The sequence below is a fragment of the Delphinus delphis genome, chromosome 8 (assembly GCF_949987515.2).
Source record: "Delphinus delphis chromosome 8, mDelDel1.2, whole genome shotgun sequence".
In the NCBI taxonomy this organism is placed as follows: domain Eukaryota; kingdom Metazoa; phylum Chordata; class Mammalia; order Artiodactyla; family Delphinidae; genus Delphinus; species Delphinus delphis.
In genome coordinates, this window is record NC_082690.1 from 57090360 (window position 1) to 57113953 (window position 23594).

The following is a 23594-nucleotide window of genomic DNA, read 5'->3' on the forward strand; positions in this document are numbered from 1 at the left end:
CTACAGATTCAAGAAGTGAGTGAACTCCAAAAAGAATAAATTAAATGGAAAAAACCACAAAGTAAACAAAACCAAAAGCTGTGTTTTTGAAAAGGTCAGTAAGATTGATAAAATTCTAGCCAGGCTAACCAAGAAAAGACAGAAATTACTAATATGAAGAATGAAAGAGGAGCCATCACAACTGATCTCATGGACATTAAAAGAATAATTAAAAATACTATAAACAACTCTATGCCCATAAATTTGGTAACTTAGATGAAATGGATCAATTCCTTGAAAGACAATCTACCAAAACTCACACTAGGAGAAACTGACAATCTGAATAGGCCTATATATATATATATATATATATATATATATATATATATAAGAAATTAAATCAATAATTAATTATCTTCCAAAACAGAAAGTACCAATCCAGATGGCTTCACTGGTAAATTTTACCGAACATTTAAATAAGACATTATATCAGTTTTTGAAAATCTCTTCCAAAATACAGAAGAACTTCCTAACTCATTCTATGAGGCCAGCATCATCCTCACACCAAAACCAAAGTCATCACTAGAAAGGAAAATTACAGACCAGTATTTCTGATAAACATAGGTACAAAATCCCCAACAAAATATTAGCAAATCAAATCCATCAACATATAAGAAGAATTATACACCATGGCCAAATGAACTATACTCCAGGTATGCAAGACAGGTTTAACTTTCAATAATCAATTAATGGATTTCACCACATCAACCAGGCTAAAGAAAAAAATAATCATATAACCGTATCAATGGGTGCTGAAAAAGCATGTGACATTCAACTAGAAATAAAGGAAAACTTCATCAATTTGGTAAAGAATACTTGCCAAGAAACCTACTAATATTTGCCAAAATACTTAATGGTGAAAACCCAGATGCTTTCTCCCTATGTTGGAGAACAACACAGGATGTCCCCTTTCACCACTCTCTTAAACATGTACTGAAAGTCCTAGCTATACAATAAGGCAAAAAAAGGAAATAAAAGCTATGTATACTTGGAAAGAAATAAATGAAGTCATCTTTGTTTACAGATGATATGATTGTCTATGTAGAAAATCCCAAAGAATTGACAAAACAAAAACAAAAAACCAACCCCAAACCTCCTGAAACTAACAAGTGATTATAGCAAGGTTGCATGATACAGGGTTAATACACAAAAGTCAACTGCTTTCTTATGTAACAAGGAATAATGGGAATTTGAAATTAAAAACATAACATCAATTATATTAGTATTAAAAAATAAAATACTTAGGTACAAATCTAACAAATTATGTAGAAGATCTATATGAAGAAAACTACAAAACTCCAATGAAAGAAATCAAAGGAGACCCAAATAAGTGGAGAAACTGTCCATGTTCAGGGATAGGAAGACACTATTATGATATCAATTTTTCCCAACTTGACCTATAGATTAAGTGACATCCCAGCAAATTATTTTGTGGATATCAACAAAGTGATTCTAAAGTTTATAGAGAAAAGCAAAAAACCCAGAATCACCAACAAAATACTGGAGAAGAACGAAGTTGGAAGACTGACACTATCTTCTGTCAAGACTTACCATAAAACTACAGTAATCAGGATAATGTGGTATGGGCAAAAGAATAGACAAACAAATCAGTGGAACAGAATATAGAGCCCAGAAATAGAAACACACAAATATGGTCAACTAATCTCTGACAAAGGAATAAAAGCAATTCAATGGAGAAAGGATAGTCTTTTTCACCAAATGGTGCTGGAACCACTGGACACCCACATACAAACAAACAACAAAAAAAAATTTAGATATAGACCTATATCTTTCACAAAAATTAACTCAAAATCAATCACAGATCTAAATGTGAAATAATAATTACTATTCACCTTTTAGAGGATAACAGTGGAGAAAACCTAGGTGACCTTAGGCTTGGAGATGACTTTTTACATACAACACCAAACACATGAGCCATGAAAGAAGAAACTGTTAAGTTGGACTTCATTAAAATTAAGACTTCTGCTCTGCAAAAATGACTATTAATAGAATGAAAAGACAAGCCACAGACTGGGAGAAAATATTTGAAAACCACTTATCTGATAAAGAATAGAATACAAAATATGCAAAGAATTCTAAAAACTCAACAATAGAAATATAAACAACCCAATTAAAAAATGGGCAAACGATCTGAACTGTCACCTTACCAAAGAAGATACAGAGATTATCATATGAAAATAAGCATATAAGCATATGAAAAGATTCTCAATATCACAAGTCATCAGGGAATTGCAATTAAAACAATTAGATAGGGGCTTCCCTGGTGGCGCAGTGGTTAAGAATCTGCCTGCCAATGCAGGGGACATGGGTTCGAGCCCTGGTCCGGGAAGATCCCACATGCCGTGGAACAACTAAGCCCGTGAGCCACAACTACTGAGCCTGTGCTCTAGAGCCCGTGAGCCACAACACTGAGCCCGTGTGCTGCAACTACTGAAGCCAGCGTGCCTAGAGCCCGTGCTCCACAACAAGAGAAGCCCCCACAATGAGAAGCCCATGCACCGCAACAAAGAGTAGCCTGCGCACCACAACGAAGAGTAGCCCCCGCTCGCTGCAACTAGAGAAAGCCTGTGAGCAGCAACGAAGACCCAACGCAGCCAAAAAATAAAATAAAATAAATTTAAAAAATGAAAAACAATTAGATTACCACTACACACCTATCAGAATAGTTTAAATCCAAAACAATGGCAATACTAAATGTTGGCAAGGATGTGGAGCAACAGGAACTTTCATTCATTGTTGACGGCAATGCAAAATGGTATAGCCATTTTAGAGGATGGTCTGGCAGTTTCTCACAAAACTAAACATAGGTTTACTATATGATCGAGCAATTGTGCTCCTAGATATTTACCCAGATGAGCTGAAAACTTGTGTTCACACAAAAACCTACACATAAATGCCTATAGCAGCTGTATTCATAATTGCCGAAACGTGGAAGCAACCAAAATGTACCTCAATAGGTCAAAAGATAAACTGTGGCATATCCAATAACAATGGAGCATTATTCAGCAATAAAAAGAAACGAGCTATGAAAAGCTATTAAAAAGACATGAGGGAACCTTAAAGGCATATAGCTAAGTAAAAGAAGCCAATCTGAGAAAGCTACATGCTGTATGACTCCAACTCTGTTACGAAAAAGGCAAAACTGTGGAGACAGTAAAAAGTTCAGTGGTTGCCAGGTGTTCTGAGGGAGGGAAAAAAGTATAAATAGGTGAATCATGGAGGATTTTTAGGCCAGTGAAACGATTCTGTATGACACTGTAACGGTGGATACATGACACTGTGCCTTTGTCAAAACTCATAGAACTATACAACACAAAGAGTGAACCCGAAGGTAAACTACAGACTTTAGTTAATAATATTGTATTAATATTGATTCAACAATAGTAACAAATGTGTCACTCTAATATAAGATGTTAATAACAAAAGAAATGGGGGGGGCCTTTCTGTACTTTCTGCACAATTTTTCTGTAAACCTAAAACTACTCTAAAACACAAAGTTCATTTTTTAAAAAGTGACAGAACTGTACCTCAAAAAAGTCAATTTTACTGAATGTTCATTTAATAAAACAAATCCCAGACATGTTCTACCAAAGATACATTTAAGTTTACCAAATAAGTTTGTTAACTTATCTTTCCATAAAAATATTTCCTACTTCAACCTACAAAGCCATGGTTTAAACTTTACTCTGACTCCCTTTTTAATCCAAATACCTTGCCACAATTTGCCTCCAGATAAAATCTGAAATCCTACCCCCACAATGAACATATATGTGCCTGCATGTGTTTGCATTCACACACAATTACTGCACTATGAAGGTATGTACCCTTCTCGCCTAGTCTTTATCAATAGTGTCAATAATATGCTTTCCATCATTTTCCATGACAAAAATCTTAACCAAACAGCCTCCTTCTTAAGACATATACTAAGTAAAATTTTAATGGGGAGAAAAAAAACATTCATTAAGTAAACTGAATAGGTTATTAAGCCCTGGGATGAGCTGGTGGAAAACTTTAAAAGAAAAAACTCAGCACCTCTATTTGATTCACAGACAATGAGGAAGCATGGGTACTCAGTGAGATGAGTAATGGTATGGCCTTGTTGAGGCAATGGGCATGGAAAATGACTTTTGGCAGTTGTGTGGAAAGTACTTTACAGCTATTGTTTCTCACCCAAAGTGCTTTCTTCCTCATCTCTGAAATACTGATTCTGAACAGATGGTATGATCATCTGTTAAAGACATTCAAGCAGTAAAGCTTATTTCCAATCATCATTATTATATTTGACTGGAAAACTCTATGAAATATAAAACACTCCTAAGCAATTTTTTTCTGAATGAATCAAATATTTATGAAGGGCCTACTATGTGCTTCTAAATAAATGAGAAACAGTTTCTGTTTTCTAAGAGCTTGGGTCCAGTGGAGACAAAAGCCATTTTGCCCCACCAACTCCCTGTAAAAACAAAGACCAAAAGTCAGTGAGGCTGCTTATCATGAAAGAAAGAGGAATGAGGAAACAATTTGGGGTTCTTCGGTAATCCAGTAGTGTGATCAGTGTTTTTACATCACCGACGGAAAAAATATACAAATTCTTAGGAAGCAGTCTTTTTCCACAAAGAGATGTGTTCAATTTCCTTAACTCGAATTTCTCCAAAAAATATGTAAACTAGATTCTACCTTGGTAGAGGAAAAAAAATAGAAAAGAAAAACAACTCTTCGAAGAACACAGGGATATGCATAGGTAGGGGGGTTAATCTGCTCTATTCCAGGGTACATGCTCAAATTGGGTTATGTTTACTAGAATCAAAGAACTAAGGATACAATTTAGTCTAAACACTAAACTAATACAGGAAGATGTGTGTACAGTGTGTTTGTGTTATGGTCCATGTGCAAAAACTGGCCTATTTACAGAAATAAATCAAGTCATTCAAAACCAGGATTGCTGGCTCTAATTTCTGATGAGTAAACAAACCCTGACCAAGTGGAATCTGGTTCTGCTTCCTTTCAAATGAATCTAAGTACTCAAAGATCTTAATATTCCATAAGTATAATATCTTCTAATGGTTTCTACATTCTACTTACCTGTTTACTCCAAGTATAGTTAATGTCATATGTACATCTCCAAAGGATCACTTTTGATTGGATTTTAGTGTTTTTATACAACACTGTCTATGATCTGAAAATCACAGATACATTCATCTCTTTGCAAGCATACTCCTTTTTATGCATCTTTACAAAGACAGTGATGGACAATGCTAAAGATTCTTTTCAGTAAGACACACCAATCTGTAAATGACCTATTAAACAATTTTCTTCTTGTATATTATGCTGGAGCCAAAAGGGCTTTTTAGGCAAAAGCTATCAAAGCATGGTTCAGGAAACCATGAGGATTCCTAACACCATTTCGGTCTGTGAGATCAAAAATACTTTCATAATAATACTAAGCTGCTATCTCCCTTTTTCACTCTCATTTTCTCATAACTGTATAGTGGAGTTTTTCAGTCTATAAGATCTGTGATATCACAACAGATTGATTGCAGAAGTAAATGTGAGGGTTCATCTGTCTTTTATTAACCTAGGCATTATCAATAGATATACCCTAAATTCTTTGAGATCTTTACAATATTTAGAGTATAAAGGGGTCTTGAGTGGTTTAGGGCATCATTCATCTATACTAGTTTTCCCACCAAAAATGGAAATAATTAACAATCTGAAAAAAAGTTTTAGAACTATGGCAGTTGTCCTATAAGTTAACAAATTTGCTTTAAAATGTCATTTACAGATTGTTTCTATTGTACCTATACCTGCTCAGCCATTAAGAAAGGGCAAAATTTTCCTTAGAAAATATTTAATCCAATCCATTAATTTCATAGACTCAGTGGCAATATCAGGCCTAGAACCCAGGTCCAGCTAGGGAGATAAAGCAAAAATATATGTAATAATAAAACATACAAGAGTTTTGTGTTTGATATAGAGAATAAGTACCTATCAAACTGGTCCTTCCATAAATAACAGCTATAGACTCTAGATCAGATACAAAAAGCTACTACATGAGGGTTCTAAAAATTGATCAATGGCAGGCAGATTTGGGGGTAAACTCAGAACCTGGCGCAAACAACCAACAGGAGGAGTGAAATTCCCCTTTTCTGTGACTTCTCCCTGAGGGCATCTATGGTTAAACACCAACAGACAGACAACTATCTTTCTGGCAGGAGCAACCAGGGAAAAGAGATTAGGCAATCAAGGCCACCAGAATGGAGGAAGCCAGAGAATGGGGCACCCCAAATTCTGTTTAAATTCAATCTGAGTTTCTGAATCCTAAGTCATATCTGCACGAGGCAAACAGAGAGCAGCTGTGCCTAAGGATGAGAGTAATGACCTGAAATCGGAGGCAATGTCCATTGCAGGCATGACAGTTTGAGCCTAACCAAGTTAACTACCCGCTAGAATTAGAACATCAATATTCTTTGGAACAAAGCAACAAACTCCAGAGATTCCACAAAATTACACTCACAATGTCCAGGGTACTCTGCAATATTACCCAATATATGAAGAACCAGGAAAATGTGATTCACTCTCTAGGGAAAAGACAATCAACATATGCCAACTCTGAGATGACCCAGATGTTAAAATTATCAAAGAAAGTCACTATTACAAATACGCTAAGTGAAAAAAAGTTAAATATTCTCATAATGAATAAAAAGACATGAAATCTCAGCAGACTATTTGAAAATGTTAAAAAGCCAAGAGGCTTCCGCTTCTAGTCAAGGTGGAGTAGGCAAAAGGAACACTGCCCAACTAATTTTACCAGTCTACCATAATCCTAATACCAATCTAACAAAGTAATTTAAAACACTGCTTCCCAATACCCCTAATAAATATAGGCACAAAAACTCTTAAATTATTACCAGATCATAACTAGCAAAGTATAAAAAAGATTGTACTCTATATTGTAGCCATTAGTTTATTCCATAAACGCAATGTTAAACACTTGAAATTAAATCAATGTAGTTCACCGTAGTAACAGAATCAAGAAGAAAATGCCATGATCATTTATTTCAATAAATGCAGAAAAAGCATTTGACAAAATTCAACATCCATTCACGATAAAATTCAGAAACTAGGAGTAAGAGGCAACTTCCTAAAGCCAATAAAAGGCATTGCTAACATTGTATTTAATGGAGAAAGGATGAATGATTTCCCCTTATGATCAGGAACAAGTAAAGGATTTCCATGTTTATCACTTTCATTCAACATTGTACTGTATGCCCTAGCTACTGAAATAAGGCAGAAAAATTAAAGCGCATAGAGCATTCCAAGTTTGCAGGTACAACTGTTTATATAGAAAATCCCAAGAAATCTACAAAATAACTACTAGAATTTAAAAGTTAATATAACAAGATTGCAAGATGCAAGATTACTAAATTAAAATGAATTGTATTCTTATATACTTGCAGGAAACAAATGAGAAATAAAATTTCAAAAACAATCCCATTTGCAATAATGCCCAAAGCAAACAAGCCTCCCATAAAATACTTAGGAATAACACTAATAAAAGATGCCCAGAACCTCTACATTGAAAGCTATAAGATATTATTGAGATAATTAAGGAAAAAAATCAAAATAAAAGAGACATATGCCAGGACTTCCCTGGTCGTACAGTGGTTAAGAATCTGACTGCCAATGCAGGGGGCATGGGCTCGAGCCCTGGTCCGGGAGGATCCCACATGTTGCGGAGCAGCTAAGTCCGTGAGCCACAACTACTGAGCCCATGCTCTAAAGCCCGCGAGCCACAACTACTGAGCCCACATGCCACAACTACTGAGCCCACATGCCACAACTACTGAGCACGCACACCTAGAGTCCATGCTCCCCTACGGGAGAAGCCCACGCACCACAATGAAGAGAGGCCCCCGCTCTGCACAGCTAGAGAAAGCCCATGTGCAGCAACAAAGACCCAACGTGGCCAAAAATAAATAAATAAAAATAAATAAATTTATTAGAAAAAAAGGGAGACATATGCCATGTTCATGGATTGGAGAACTTGATATAGTTAAGACTGCAATTCTCCACAAATTGATCTATAAATCCTAATCAAAATTCCAGCAGGCTTTTTTTTTTTTGGTAGAAACTGATAAATTCATTCTCAAATTCACTTGTAAATACAAAGAACCTAGAAACCCACAGGAATTTTTTAAAAGAACAAAGCTGGAGAACTTACTCCATCTGGTTTTAAGACAGCAAAGCTATAATAATAAGGGAGTTTGTTACCTCACTTATAAAAAAACTTGAGATGGATCATAGATCTAAATGTAAAGCCCAAAACTATAAAATTTCTAAAACAAAACACAGAAGAAAACTTACGTGACTTTGGGTTAGGCACAGATTTCTTAGAAAGAACACAAAAAGCCCTAACCATAAAATAAATTAAAAAAATACACTGGATTTCATCAAACTTTGAAACTTTTGCTCTTTAGAAAGCATCACTAAGAACACAAAAAGGCAAGACACAGACTGGAAGAAAATACTGCCAAAACACGTATCAGAAAAAGGACTTGTATCCAGAAATGCGTGCACACACACACACACACACACACACACACACACGCATGCCCACACAGTCTTTAACCACAGTATGAGAAGACAAAAGTCCCATTTAAAAATGAGGGAAGGGACTTCCCTGGTGGCGCAGTGGTTAAGAATCCGCCTGCCAATGCAGGGGACACAGGTTCGAGCCCTGGTCCGGGAAGATCCCACATGCCGTGGAGCAGCTAAGCCCGTGTGCCACAACTACTGAGCCTTCACTCTAGAGCCCGCAAGCCACAACTACTGAGCCCACACGCTGCAACTACTGAGCCCGTGCACCTAGAGCCGGTGCTCCGAAACAACAGAAGCCACCGCAATGAGAAGCCCATGCACCACAACGAAGAGTAGCCCTCGCTCGCCGCAACCAGAGCAAGCCCACGCACAGCAACGAAGAGCCAATGCAGCAAAAAATATATAAATAAATGTATGTTAAGTTTAATACATAGCGAGACGGATACCTGTATATACCAGCTCTGTCCACTGAGAGGGCTTAGAAGCACTTACAACTCAGAAGCAACAAGCACACCTAGTGCCCAGATCTTGTTTCTAAATTCCATTGTTCAATGAAAGGAACAGGATTCCTAGGAGAAATGGCTGATTCTAGGGCTGAGACAGGGAAAATACCTGATGAGTCCAGATCACATAGTGCCAGAAATTAAGAACTTGCTTTAAAAGACAAACGAACAAAAAGGAGATGAGGGCATGTCAAAAGGACACAGAACCCATCCTGAGAGAGCTCTCAATGCCACAGTTGAAGCAAGGAAATAAAGAACATCGTATCAGATTGTAACCTAAAGTATAAAATAAATAGATACAAATCCATACTGATAATTAAACGACTGAATAAATAAATGCGTGGAGGGAAGAAGGGACAAATCTTCCTCACAAAGTACCCAAATAATGTGTGTAGATAGTCTCCCTTCCAGGAGGTGGAGCTTCAGTCCCCTCTTCTGGAGTGGAGGCTGGGCTTAGAATCTGGCTTTCAAAAAATTGAGCAGGGAAAGGGAACTCTAGAGTGCATAAACCTGGGAGACATCACCTTAACCCAGTGATCAAGGTTACTATCAACAGTGATTCGTCATGGTGATTTAAAAATAGGAAAGAATGAAAAACTGTCAAAGATCAGAGAAGCCTAGGAAGTCATGATGACTAAAGCCAGTGTGGTGTCCTAGACTGGATACTGGAAGAAAAAAAGATATTAGAATCCAGTCTAATCACAACAAAACATCAGACAAACACCAATCAAGGGATATTATATAAAACAGCTGACCCAGTAATCCTTAAAACTGTCAAAGTCATCAAAAAAATCAAAGTCTGAGGAATTTTCACAACCAAGAAAGTCTAAGGAAGCATAGCTACTAAAAGCAGTATGGTTTCCTGGATGAGATCCTGGAACAGAAAAGGGACATTAGATAAAAATTAAGGAAATCTGAATAAAGCATGGACTTTAGTTAATGATGACTTATCAATACAGGTTCAATAATTACGACAAATGTACCATACTAAGGTAAGATGTTAATAATGGGAGAAACTGGATGTGGGGTTTACAGGGTAACTCTCTGTACTATCTTTGTAATAATTCTATAAATCTAAAACTGTTGTAAAATAAAAATGACATAGTGGAAACACTGGTGAAACCTGAATAAAATCCACAGCTAATAGTAATGTATCAATGTTAATTTCCTGGTTTGATGATATACCAAGTTGTATGTACCATGTCAAATGTAACATGGCTATACAAGAAGTTAACATTAAAAGAAACTGGATGAAAGGTGTATGGAACCTTTCTGAACAATCTTTACAAGTTTTCTGTAAATCTAAATAGAGTTTTTCTTTTCCTAATGGGCAAAAATATTTAAAATTACACCTCTTAAAAGATAACCAATAAAGATATGAAAAATTATCATAATAGAAATACAATTATAAAACCAAACTAAGGAAGCACTATATACCCAATAGCTAAAATTAAAAAGACCGACCTCTTAAATGAAATGCACAAATCCCTGAAAGACACAAGCAACCAAAGCCTACTCAAGAAGCAGCTAACTTCAGTAACACCTCAACTATTAAAGAATTGAATTCCTAACTCAAAGCCCACAAAGAAGACTCCACATCTGGGCCCACAAAGGCCCAGATGGCTTCACCGGTAAATTCTACCAACCTTTAAGAAATAATTCCAATTCTACACTTACTCTTCCAGAAAACAGAGGAAACACTTCCCAATTCACTAGTTGTGACCAACATTACCCCAACAAAACTAAACAACGAGGTGGCAAGAAAACAAAACTTCAGATCAATATTCCACCTTAATATAGATGCAAAAATCCTTTACAAAATTTTAGCACATTGAATCTAGAAATATACATAAAAAGAATAATTCATCATGAACAAGAGGGGCTTTCCCTAGCAATCCTAAGTTGGATGAACATTCAAAAATCAATCAATGTACTTCACTATCATAATACAAGAGAAAAACATAAAATTATCTCAACAGATACAAGGAAAGGCAATTTGACAAAATCCAAAACACTTAAGCAAAAATTCAAAATGACAACAGCAGAAATTTCCTAAAAAACATAATGCCAGAAAATTATGTTGGACACTGACGAGAAGATGTCAAAGTTTCGAAAGTCATCAAGTATGAACCCAATTTCTTCTAAACAGTTAATTACATTTGATCTTAGAAGGTAATCTGATTTCTTTACACATCAAATATGCCTTCTGACTGTATTTATACTTAGACTAAAATTAATTCTTACATATTGAAAATGCTTGGGTTGAAGTATAATTGGGCCAATTTGGAAAGGGAATGAAGAAAAAACTATAGTAGTAAGGGTTTCTAATTTCCTACAGGTAAACCTTACAGTAGATAACAAACAAGTACCTGGTATTACCCTCTGAAAGGAGACAAGGAAACCAAAATTTCTGTCTCTATTTGTCAATGATCATGGGAAAGTTGCTTACTTTCTTTAGGTCTCATTTTCCTGTTATTTTAAAAAGAGATTACACTAGATTCATCCTTAAATTCATCAAATATTTAATGAGCTCTTACTGTGTGTTAAACACTTTTCTAGACACTGGGAAATACAGCCATGAGGAAAAAAAAAATAGACAAAAATCCCTCTCCTCACAGAGTTTAGAGAGACAGACAAATAAAATTCATATGTGAAGTGTATAGCATGTTAAAGGGTAATAAATACTATGGAGAAAAACAAAACAGGGAAGGGGACAGAAGGTACCGAGGGGAGTGTGGTTTTAAGTGAGGTTATAAGGGAACTAGATTTCTAGGTTCACTTTCAGTTCAAAAATACAGTGATTTTCTTATATGTTGACTAGGCCGCATAAAAACACACAGTGAACCTCTGAACTTGACCTCTTTAAACTCATACATTCTATCACCTTGCTCTGTGTGTCACCACTTATATTTTAGAAAAATAGGATTAAACATACATTTTTCCATACTGAGACAAAACATATGCTGTCACTTAATGAAATAAGTAATTTCCCAGTCTTGCCTTGAGAGAGGAAAATAAGAAAAAACCTAGCAGTTTCTCCCCAAAGGCTCTAAAAATCTGGTATTTTTGTACACTACAGAAAGGATTAAAATTAGCTATTTTTTCTCCTCCTCCAATATATCTGTAGCCTGGAGTTTGGTCCTTTACTGGACCTAAGTTACAAAAGGAGGTGGTTTAACAGCTTCTCCAAAGTGGAAGATTTTCCATAGGTGTGAAAAGTCATATGAATAAAAAGTGTCACTACCACAGTTATTGCAGCTACCATATTTTGTATGCCTGCTACGTGCCAGGTACAGCACTAGCCATTTTACATATTAGACTGAACTATATGACACTGCCATTTATAGGTCAAAGTCAGCAGTTTTATATAGATTAAATACTTTATCATCCATTAATTTCAAATTCTACGAGAGAGAATCTGTATAGGTTAATTGCAATGTTGCTTTCTATAGTTCATCCACTGAATTATTATCTCAGACAAATCTTACAGATAATGGAACTTTTGTTTGGAGACATAAAGACCTTCTGCCAAGTTGACAGTGCTGTGAACGACAGCTAGAAGATACTGCCTATCTATGGTATCGAGTTTGTGCAAACAAATACTTAAAATTTTTCACTTCGGACTTAATTTGAGGATTTAAGTTTTAAGTATCATTATCTATAGCACAAATTTCATCAAAAGCTATCATTAGCACTGTGACTTCATTTTGAGAAAAGTTCTATTTATTAGTTATACCCACTATTCTGCTTAAAAAGACAGAATCTTCGTTCCAAAATTAATATATTTTTCCCCACTAGGAAGAGTATAAAGCAACCCCAAAATTATACTAATATCTTAAATCTGTCCATTTGGATTGGAATTTCTATTTCTTTGGAAATACCTCATTAAAAGAATCTTTCCCCAAAGAGAACACTGTCCATAAACTAACCTATTAAATTCAATCCAAATAATTTTAAATTCATCTTTTAAAAGCAGATCAGTATCTACAGTTTATTATTTTTTTTCTTCTGGCAGCTATTTTTCATTCACTATACAGTTTATGTCTAGAGTTCACATTTATAAGATATTAATAAAATAGATTTTGATTATCTTCTAAGTAATTGTATGCAATCTAAAGTTTCAACTAGCATAAAAAGGCAGGCACTTTGTATGTTACACTATTAGCAGATGGGAAAGTTTATTTATAACATTTAAATGCCAACAGAAGTCTCAGTGAAACATTAAGAGGAAAAAATAAAAAGAAGGAAAAAACTACCTGAAGTTTTTTTGGGGAAAAAAGAGGGAAATAAATACAAGAAGAATACGGTGATCACATTTAGAAATCAACGAATTTAAATAGGTTAATATATAAAAACCTACCAGCTCATTGCTTGTAGATGTGAGTCTTAGTTTTTCTTCAATTTCCTTTCCAATTTTCTGAACAGTTACCTGAGTCTGTTTAATTGCACACTGGGCTCTATGAAGCCTAGAAATAAAAGTTGTAGAAAAATTTAAGTGAGTTAACTATAAACTCAACACAGAGCCACAGGCATAAATGGAACAAAACGAGGACAAAGTTTCCAGGATAAAGAGAATTAATAATGAACTCAACTGATGATTTCACAATTCTCTAGCATATTTACAACAAGGAAATAACAAGAGTCACGATATGTTCTAAAACACCCTTTCTATACCCATCTGACTGTCTGTGATGTATTGAGAGCTAAAATGAAGAACTCACAGGAATCTGAAAGAGACCTTAGAAAATAATCTGATTGAACCCTATCATTTTACAGATGGGAAACTGAGGCCCAGAGAAATTAGCTACATTACTAAAGTCACCAAAAAAACCCACTGCTATGAAGGCTATTACTTGTTGGGTATCCACAAAGAAAAAAAAATTAACAATAATCCCAAGTTAAGAAGACTGAATTAAAGCAGCAGCCCCTTTGAAACAAGGAGCATTGAAAAAATTAACTAGTTTTCTTTTTTGCTTTAATTATGGGTTTGTGTTTTTCTTTGTCTCTTTGTCTTCAAGTATAGCTTATATATTTTGTATACATGTACATACTAAAAATGGTCAAATTGTCTTTATTCACAGGTAACATGATTTTCATGTAGAAAATCATTAGGAATCCACAAAACAACTACTAGAACTAATAATGTCACAGGATACAAGGTCAACAAACACTCAGTTATATTTCTATATATGGGTCAATAATTTCACAGTCACAATCCCAATCCCAACAGGCTTTGTTTTTGTGTGTATGTGTGCTTCTTTTTGTAGAAATTAAGAAGTTGATACTATAAATTACATAGAAAAACAAAGAATCTAGAAGAGATAAACCAATCTTTAAATCTGCCAGATTTCAAGACTTCCTTTTTTATAAAGCTACGTAATCAAAACAATCTGGTACTGGCATAAGGATCAAAAAACAGATCAATGGAACAGAATAAAGAGTATAGAAACAGACCTACACATATATGGCCAACTGATTTTGGACAAAGGAACCTACGCAAATTAATGGAAAAAGGAAAGTTTTTTAAACAAATGGTGCTGGAACAGTGGGTAAACACAGTTGCTGTGAGGTAGGGAATGAATCTCATTCCCTACCTCACAGCAGAAAAAAAATTAATTCAAGGAGATCACAGTAAACATAAAAGCTAGAGTCATAAATCTGTAGAGGAAAACACAGAATCTCTTGCAACCTTGGGGTGGGCAAAGATTTCTTAGAGAAGACACAAAAAGCACTAACCTTAAAATTAAAAATGGATAAATTAGGCACTGCCAAAATAAAAAATGTTTTTTCATCTAAAGATGTTGTTAAGAAAATATAAAAGCAGTCCATGGACTGGGAGAAAATATTTGTAAAACATTAATTCAACAAAGTACTGTGCCTGGAGTATATAAAGAACTCATACAAACCAGTAACAAAGAGACAACCCAATTAAAAATGGGCAAAAGAGTGAAACACTTCACAAAAGAAGATATAAGAAAGGCCAATAAGCATAGGAAAAGGTGCTCAGAATCTTAGTCATCATGGTAATGAAAATTAAAATCGTAATGAGATAGCATTTCACACTTGTTAGAATAACTAAAACTAAAATGACAACACCTGATGCTAGCAAGGATGTGCAGCAACTGAAACTTGCATGCATCGGTGATAAAAGTATAAAACAGTATCATCACTTTGGAAAACTGTTTCTTGTAAAGTTATACATACATCTAACCTATGACCCAGTATTTCTACTCCTTATCATTTACTCAAGAAATACAAAAACACGTCCACAAGAAGATATGTATAAGAACGTTCATAGAAAACAATCCAAACGTCCATCGAACAGGAGAATTAACAAGCAAATTGTGGTATATTCATACAGCGAAATTCTACTCGGCAATAAAAAGGAACACAACACTGATATACACAACAATATGAATGAATCTCAAAAAAACATTATGCTGAGTGAAAAAAGCCAGGAACGAAAAAGTACATACTATATGATTCCATTTAAACAAAGTTCAAGAACAGGTAAAAGCAATGTATGGTGACAGAAACCAAGAGTGGCTAGCTGCCTGGGTGAGGCAGGACTGACTGGTAGAGAGCAAGGTGAACTAAGGAACTACCTGAGGTGATGGAAATGTTCCATGTCTTGATTGGGGTGAGGCGCACAGGAGGATACACAGAACTTAAACTTGAAATCTAAGTATTTCACGGTATGTAAATTTTACTTCCGACTTTTAAAACTGGCCAACTGTCCTAAACTGAAAGTTATCCTATATATGAGGACGTTAATTTTATCAGGGAGTTGATGGCATCAACACCTCTGCCAACATTATTACTACGACACCTTGCACTAAAAACATTCATGACATATTCTGCACTTTCAGAAGTTGCCTGATAGTTACTGAGGATTTCTTAGGTCATCTGAAAAGGAGCAAATCTTATGAGATTACTCGTGAGAGCAGTTCTTCTGCAACTTCCTCAGGACTCCAAAGGAATCCAACAGAGGAGATTATCCTCCATCCTACTGCCTCCTGCTCCGGGTGTGAATTCGTACACACTCTCTTGATGGCAATACTCACCTACAAAGGTGATGCTAAAGAAATTTAAAAGCAAGGAGAGGACCTTTGTGATGTGGTCCCCACCTCGTTTCTGATACGCTTACTTTGCACGCGCAATTCCAGCAATGCTGAACTACTAACAACTCTCCCCAAACACGTCATGCCATTTCTTCCTTCTGTACCTTTCAGCGAGCTGTTCTATCTGACTACAAGCTTCACTCTCTCTTAACAGATAAGTATACTCCCAAACCCACTAACAGGCAGCTGAAGCATACCTTCTTCTTCAAAGGCCTTCCCGACTGTTCCAGACAGGTAGAGGCACTTCTTCCTATGGAGATCCACAGCATCATGTATACAACACTAACAAAGATTATAGAACCACATTTTACAGCAACTGCCTATTTCCTTGTCTATTTCTTTACTAGATTTCCGGGAAAAAAGAAAAAAAAACACTCATTTTTTTCATTTACATTCCCAGTACTTAGCAGAGAATGTGGCACAAAAGCACTCAAAATATACTGCTGACTGAAGGTCGACTAATGCCTGCATATAAAAGTACAGTCCCAAGATTTTGATTATTTTTACTGATATCAGTAAAAGACTAAAAGACTAATGTACTAGTTTTCTATAATTTCAAAATATATTCGAAACAAAAATCACATAAATTAAAGACAGTTCACTCTGGCAAGAAACAAGCAATTTCTACTAAAAATGTTATCAGAATTCTAATTTGATAGGCATTACCAACCCAAAGTAGAAATCAACAAAATAGCCTGTTACTTTGAAAGGCGGGAAAATGCTGCCTAAAACTCACTAGAGTACTATGCAAACAACCTTGTCAAATGGTAAAGACTCTAAAAATAAAAATGATTCATGACCATAATTATTAATGTATGACTTCAACTATTTGGCTCTCACTGCCCCAGACGCTTTCTGATCTTACCTTAGGGGCTTAAAACACACAGACAGAGTCACATTTCCTCCAATCTTCAGTGTTATCCAAATAGACTTTCAGAGCCCCTGCTACATCAAGACAGAGCTAATAACGTCCCCCTTTCAAGCTCAACAGGAGAATAAAAGTTTGAAGTGTTTAGGCTTTTAAACATAACATGGGACATCCTAATTCCCCTGGGGGTGAAGAGGTGAAGGACTGACAAGAAAAGAAACAACTGCCTTACCTCCAAACCAGCTAGCCAGTTTCAGAGGAATGTTTCTTGATTTTGCAAACTATGAAATGGTACTATAAAGAAACATAAATCATCCAGTCATCTGGGTGATTAGTCAAAACCAACACTAACACCCTCAAGCTGAAATAAAACTCATCATCACTGGTGTGGGGAGGATCAACTAGCTATCTGATAGGTATTCTGGTTATAGCAAATTCATGCATATTGGATCAATATGTTTTGAGATAACAGTAAAAGTGAAAGTGGGTTTAAAATAATGCTTTGCAGCTAGATATTGCTGTGAATGTAAAGATACACTGAACAAAAAGTGTTATGTCAAATGAATATTGAGACCATACCTATCAGATATTAATAATAATCTCAGTAAAGGAGAAGTGAGGAAACAATTTTTGCCTACTTAGTATTGATCATATCACATCTGAATGCTGCATTCAATTTTAAGATGATGAATGACAAATTAGAGCACCTAGAAGTCAGTGAAGTATAGCTCCCTATGGCTGGCAGGGAGAGATTAAAAGGGAAAAGAATATATAGGAAAAAATAGGATTCTATTGAGAGAAACAGATACCTTATCATTAATGAGTTTGTATTCCATATGAAGGAGCTTAGATTTTTATTCTGAAGGTATTAGGAAACCATTAAAAAGTTTTAAGCCAAGAAAGATTTAATGACATATGCACTTTCTTCCTATAATTAGGTGACTGGGATACAGAGAAACAAGACTGTAAACAGGAAGGCTAGTATAAGGTTATTTTAACAGTCCTAGCAAAAGTTTAGGCATTGTCTTAAATTAAAACAGGAACAGAAAGGATGATGTAGATGTGAAAAGTTAGAGAGGAGATATAAAAAATGATGCCTGAAAATTACCAACATCAAGAACGCAAGAGAAGACATCACCACAGATCCTATGGACATTTAAAGGCAATTAAGGGAAATTATGAACAATATGTCAATAAATTTAACAACTTAGATGGAATAGTTAAATTGCTTAAAAACCACAAGTTTCCAAACCAAACAAATGAAATAGAAAATCTGAATAGTTGTTATCAGTTAGAGAAGCTAAATTTATAATTAAAAACCTTCTCACACAGAAAACTACATTCAGATTGCTTCACTGGTGAAATACTAGTCTTAACAAAACCTTTCAAAGAAGAAGGAACACTTTTCAATTTGTTTTAAGAGGCCAGAATAACCTTGATAACAAAACATCACAAGAAAAGCAAATTACAGACAATACAAAAATCATTAATAAAATTAGCAAATCAAATCTCGCAATATATGAAAAAGATAGCACATCTTGATGAAGTGGATTTACCTGAGGAGTACAAGGCTGATTTAACATTTGAAAATCAATTGTGACAGAATGAAAGAGAAAAAACATATTATCTCAAAAGATGCCCCAAAAAAGCATTTGATAAAATTCAATACCTGTTAAGGATTTAAAACAAAAATCTCTCAACAAGCTAAGGAAAAAGGAGAGGTTCCTCAATCTGATAAAGGGTTTATACTAAAACTCTGCAGGTAATACTTAAGATCAGGAATAAGAAAAGATGTCTACTTTCATTACTCTATTCAACACTGTACTCAAGATCCAAGCCATTGTAATAAGGCAATTTAAAAAAGTCATAAATACAGGAAAGGAAGAAGCAAAAATGTCTACTCACAGATGCTATATGACTGTGTACATAGAAAAAAATGTTTTAATCTATAATCAAACTAATAATAAACTTAGCAACATTGCAAGATTCCAGGTTAATTCACAAAAATCAATTGGTATTTTTATATAGTATCATCAAATAACTAGATGTGAAAGAAAGACCTGTACACTGGAAACTAGAAAACACTGCTGAGAGAAATTTTTAAAAAACCTAAACAAATGGAGTCATGTACTATTTCATGGATTGGAGGTTAAGAAGTCAAGTCTCCCCCTAAATTTATCTAGAGTCAATTAATCCCAATCAAAAGCCTAGCAGTCTTTTTTTTTTAATTGACAAGCTGACTTGAAAATTGATATGGAAATAGAAAAGTCCTAGAATAGCCAAGAAAATGTTAAAGAACAAAGCTGGGAGAATTACACTACCAGATTTTATGACTTATCATAAAGCTAGTTTGTAAAGCAGTAGTAGTTGCATAAGGCTAAACAAATAGATTGATGAAACAGAAATCAGGATATAGACATAGCCTATTCAATCAATTTATATTTTGATTAGGGAAAGAAAAGCTTTGTCAACAAACGACACTAAAATAAACTGGATATCAATATGGGAAAAAAATGAACCTTAAACTCTACCTCACATCATACATAAAAATCAATTTGAAATGATCAAAGACTTAAATGTAAAAGCTAAAACTATTAAGCCTCTAAAATAACATGTAGGAAAGTATATTCATGACCTTGGGTTAGGTAAAGATTTCCTAAATAGGACACAAAAAGTACTATCCATAAAATAAAACCCTGATATAGCATACTTTATCAAAATTTAAAACTCTCATCAAAAGACATTATTGAGAAAATGAAAAATCTAGTCAGAGAGTGAGACAAAATATATATATATATCTGACAAAGGACTTGTATTTCTAATGTGTACAAAGAATTCCTACAACTTAACAATAAAAACCAAACAACCCAATAAATAAAAAAGGGCAAAATATTTGAACAAACACTTCACAAAAGAAGATACAAGAATGGCTAATAAGCACATAAAATGCTGCTCAATATCATTAGTCATCAAGGAATTAAAAATTAAAATCAAAATGATACACCAGTACAAACCTACTATAATGGCTAGAATTTACAAAACAATACCAAGTGATGTCAAGGAGTAGAGCAATTGGAACTTTCAAACACTGTTGGTGGGATTCTAAAATTGTATAACTACTCTGGAAACTGGTAATTTCTAATAAATTAAATATACACCTATCATATGAGCAGGAAGCTCCACTCTTAGGTATAAGAGAAATGAAAGCATGTGACCACAAGAGACTTTTTTTTCTTCCAGTTTTATTGAAATATAATTGGCATACAGCACTGTTTGGTGAACATCCATCATCTCATATAGATACAAAATAAAAGAATAACAAAAAAATTTTTTTTCTTGCGATGAGAACTCTTAGGATTTACTCTTAACAACTTCCATATATAATAATACAGCGGTGTTCATTATATTAATCACGTTGTACATCACATCCCTAGTATTTATCTATCTTTCGAACTGAAAGTTTGTACCTTTTGACTACCTTCATCCAAATAGCCCACCTCCAACCCCTCAGAAAAGTCTTTTGGAAAGATATTCTTAGCAACTTTATTTATAACAGTCAAAAAGTGTAAACAACTCCTGGAGATGCTGTGGAGAAAAGGTAACCCTCCTACACTGTTGGTGGGAATGTAAATTGGTGCAGCCACTATGGAGAACGGTATGGAGGTTCCTTAAAAAACTAAAAATAGAGTTGCCATATGCTCCACTAATCCCACTCCTGGGCATATACCCAGAGAAAATTCAAATTTGAAAAGATACGTGCACCCCAGTATTCTTAGAAGCACTACTTACAATAGCCAAGACATAAAAGCAACCTAGGACAGATGAATGGATTAAGATGTGTTGGGACTTCCCTGGTGGCGCGTGGTTGAGAATCCGCCTGCCAATGCAGGGGACACGGATTCAATCACTGGCCTGGGAAGATCCCACATGCCACAGAGCAACTAAGCCCGCGAGCCACAACTACTGAAGCCCACGCGCCTAAAGCCTGGGCTGCGCAACAAGAGAAACCACTGCAGTGAGAAGCCAGCGCACTGCAATGAAGAGTAGCCCCCGCGCACCGCAACTAGAGAAAGCCCGTGTGCAGCAACAAAGACCCAATGCAAACCAAAATTAATTAATTAATTAATTTAATTAAGAAGATGTGGTACGTAAATACAATAAATACAATGGAAAATTTCTCAGCCATAAAAAAGAATGAATAATGCTATGGACCTAGAGATTATCATACTAAGTGAAGTAAATCAGACAGAGAAAGACAAATATCATATGATACCACTTATATGTGGAATCTAAAAAAAAGATACAAATGAACTTATTTACAGAAACAGACTTGAAGACATAGAAAACACACTTACGGTTATGAAAGGGGAGGGGATAAATTTGGAATTTGGGATTAACAGATACACACTCTATATACAAAAAAAACAACAAGGACCTACTCTATAGCACAGGGTAAACAACTCAAATGTCCATCAACAAGATAATGCATAAGCAAATTGTGGTATATTCATAGAAAAACCACTCACAACAATAAAAAGGAACAAACTACTGATCTATACTACAATATGGATAAATTTCAGAAGTATGCTGAACAAAAGAGTATACCGTATGGTTCCATTTATAAGAAGCTGAAGAACAGGAAAAGCTAATAAATAAGGAGGCAATAAGAAAAGTGCTTGACTCAGCCAGGGGTGGGGACAAGGGTATAAGAATGACTGGCAAAGCGGTATGAGGGAACTTTCTGGAGAGTGAAAAATATTCCATATCTTCATGGAATGATGACAATGTGGGTGTGTATATCTGTCAAAACTCATCAGACTATACATTTACATTCTCTTAATTTTATGTTGTATGAATTGTACTGCAAAAGAAAAAAATGATCACTGGTGTATGGCTTGGGGAACCAGGAAAATGGTGATGTCATTTATTGAAAGGGTGAACAGGGATGAGCAGTTTGAGAAGAAAGTTCTGCTTTCAGTTTGAGGCGCCTGTGCAACATCCGAGAGGAGGTGTTGAGTATGGGTTGAATACAAGGATCTGGAGCTTAGGAGACAGATCTTGGCCGGAGATAAAAATATGGCAATCATTAGCACACAGATGGTTATTAATGCTATGAAAGTAATGACATCATTCTGGAAGACTGTGAGAATGAGAGAGAACAGAGCCTAGAACAGAATTCCGAGGAAAATCAATTTTTAACGGATTAGAAATAAAGAAATAAAAGCTGCAAAAAATTCTGACCCAGAATTCCAGAGAAGTAGAAGGACAGCTGGGAGAGGTGGTGTTACAGCAGTCAAAGGAACAGAATGTCTCAAGGAAGTAATAATCACTGTCATAAAATCAAGTAACCTGAGGCCTAGACAGTATCTACAGATTCAGCAACAAGGACTTGATTAAAACTGTTTCAAATCTTTTCACCTCTCTCTATAACTACTGCCACCATCATCTTCTATCTAACCAGTAGCCTCCTAACTGGTTTCTAAGCTTCAACTCTTGCTCTTCTCAATTCCAATCTCTACTCAGTACCACAAGTAACCCTGTTCATCATTTGGTCAGTACTAATTGTAGCTTATCTGCCCAGTCTCCAGAACGCCTGCCTTATAGAGCTGTGTCCATAGTCTGATATCACCTACATCACTATGCCTGTTGCAACATGTCAACAATCTTTCTAGACTGGGAAACAGAATATAAAAACTAAAGACTTTGTCCTATCAGCAACACAGTCCAGTACTCAAGGTTTCTCTTCTCACAGGCTAAGAGAGATAGTAAACAAGTTCTCTTTACATTGCAAAGTCTCTAATACATGTCTGCAATTAAATTCCCTTAGAGACAACTATAGAAATATCACAATCTACAAACTTATAATTTAAAAGACTAGTGTTGTATAATATAGCTAGGCCTAACCACTTTACCTTTCTTCATCTCTGATAGACATGAAATGTTTTACTCTAGGCTCTAAATAATAGCTAGTGTTAATAGCTAGTGTTAGATTATCTATACAATGCCTTTCATTAGGTAATACATCTAACGGTAGTTAACAGGACTTTCCTGGTGGCGCAGTGGTTAAGAATCCGCCTGCCAATGCAGAGAACACGAGTTTGAGCCCTGGTCCGGGAAGATCCCACATGCCACGGAGTAACTAAGCTCGTGTGCCACAACTACTGAGCCTGCGCTCTACAGCCCACAAGCCACAACTACTGAGCCCACGTGCCACAACTACTGAAGCCCGTGCTCCGCAACAAGAGAAGCCACCACAATGAGAAGCCCGTGCACTGCAAGGAAGAGTAGCCCTCGCTCACTGCAGCTAGAGAAAATCTGCGCACAGCAACGAAGACGCAACCTAAGCAAAAATAAATAAATAAATAATATATTAAATTACTTTAAAAAATAAATTAAATAAAGGTAGTTAAAATATATGTACTTCTAGTCATGTTTATAATACCTTCC

At 35.4% G+C, this 23594-nt stretch overlaps 1 protein-coding gene across 1 annotated transcript in view; it reads right to left on the reverse strand.

Moving 5' to 3' along the window:
- The window catches only part of UVRAG (UV radiation resistance associated), a 363917-nt gene that overhangs the window by 165465 nt on the left and 174858 nt on the right, over window positions 1-23594 (reverse strand). Inside the window, 1 exon segment of the mRNA XM_060018254.1 lies at window positions 13519-13624. Coding sequence (XP_059874237.1) covers window positions 13519-13624 — 106 coding nt within the window.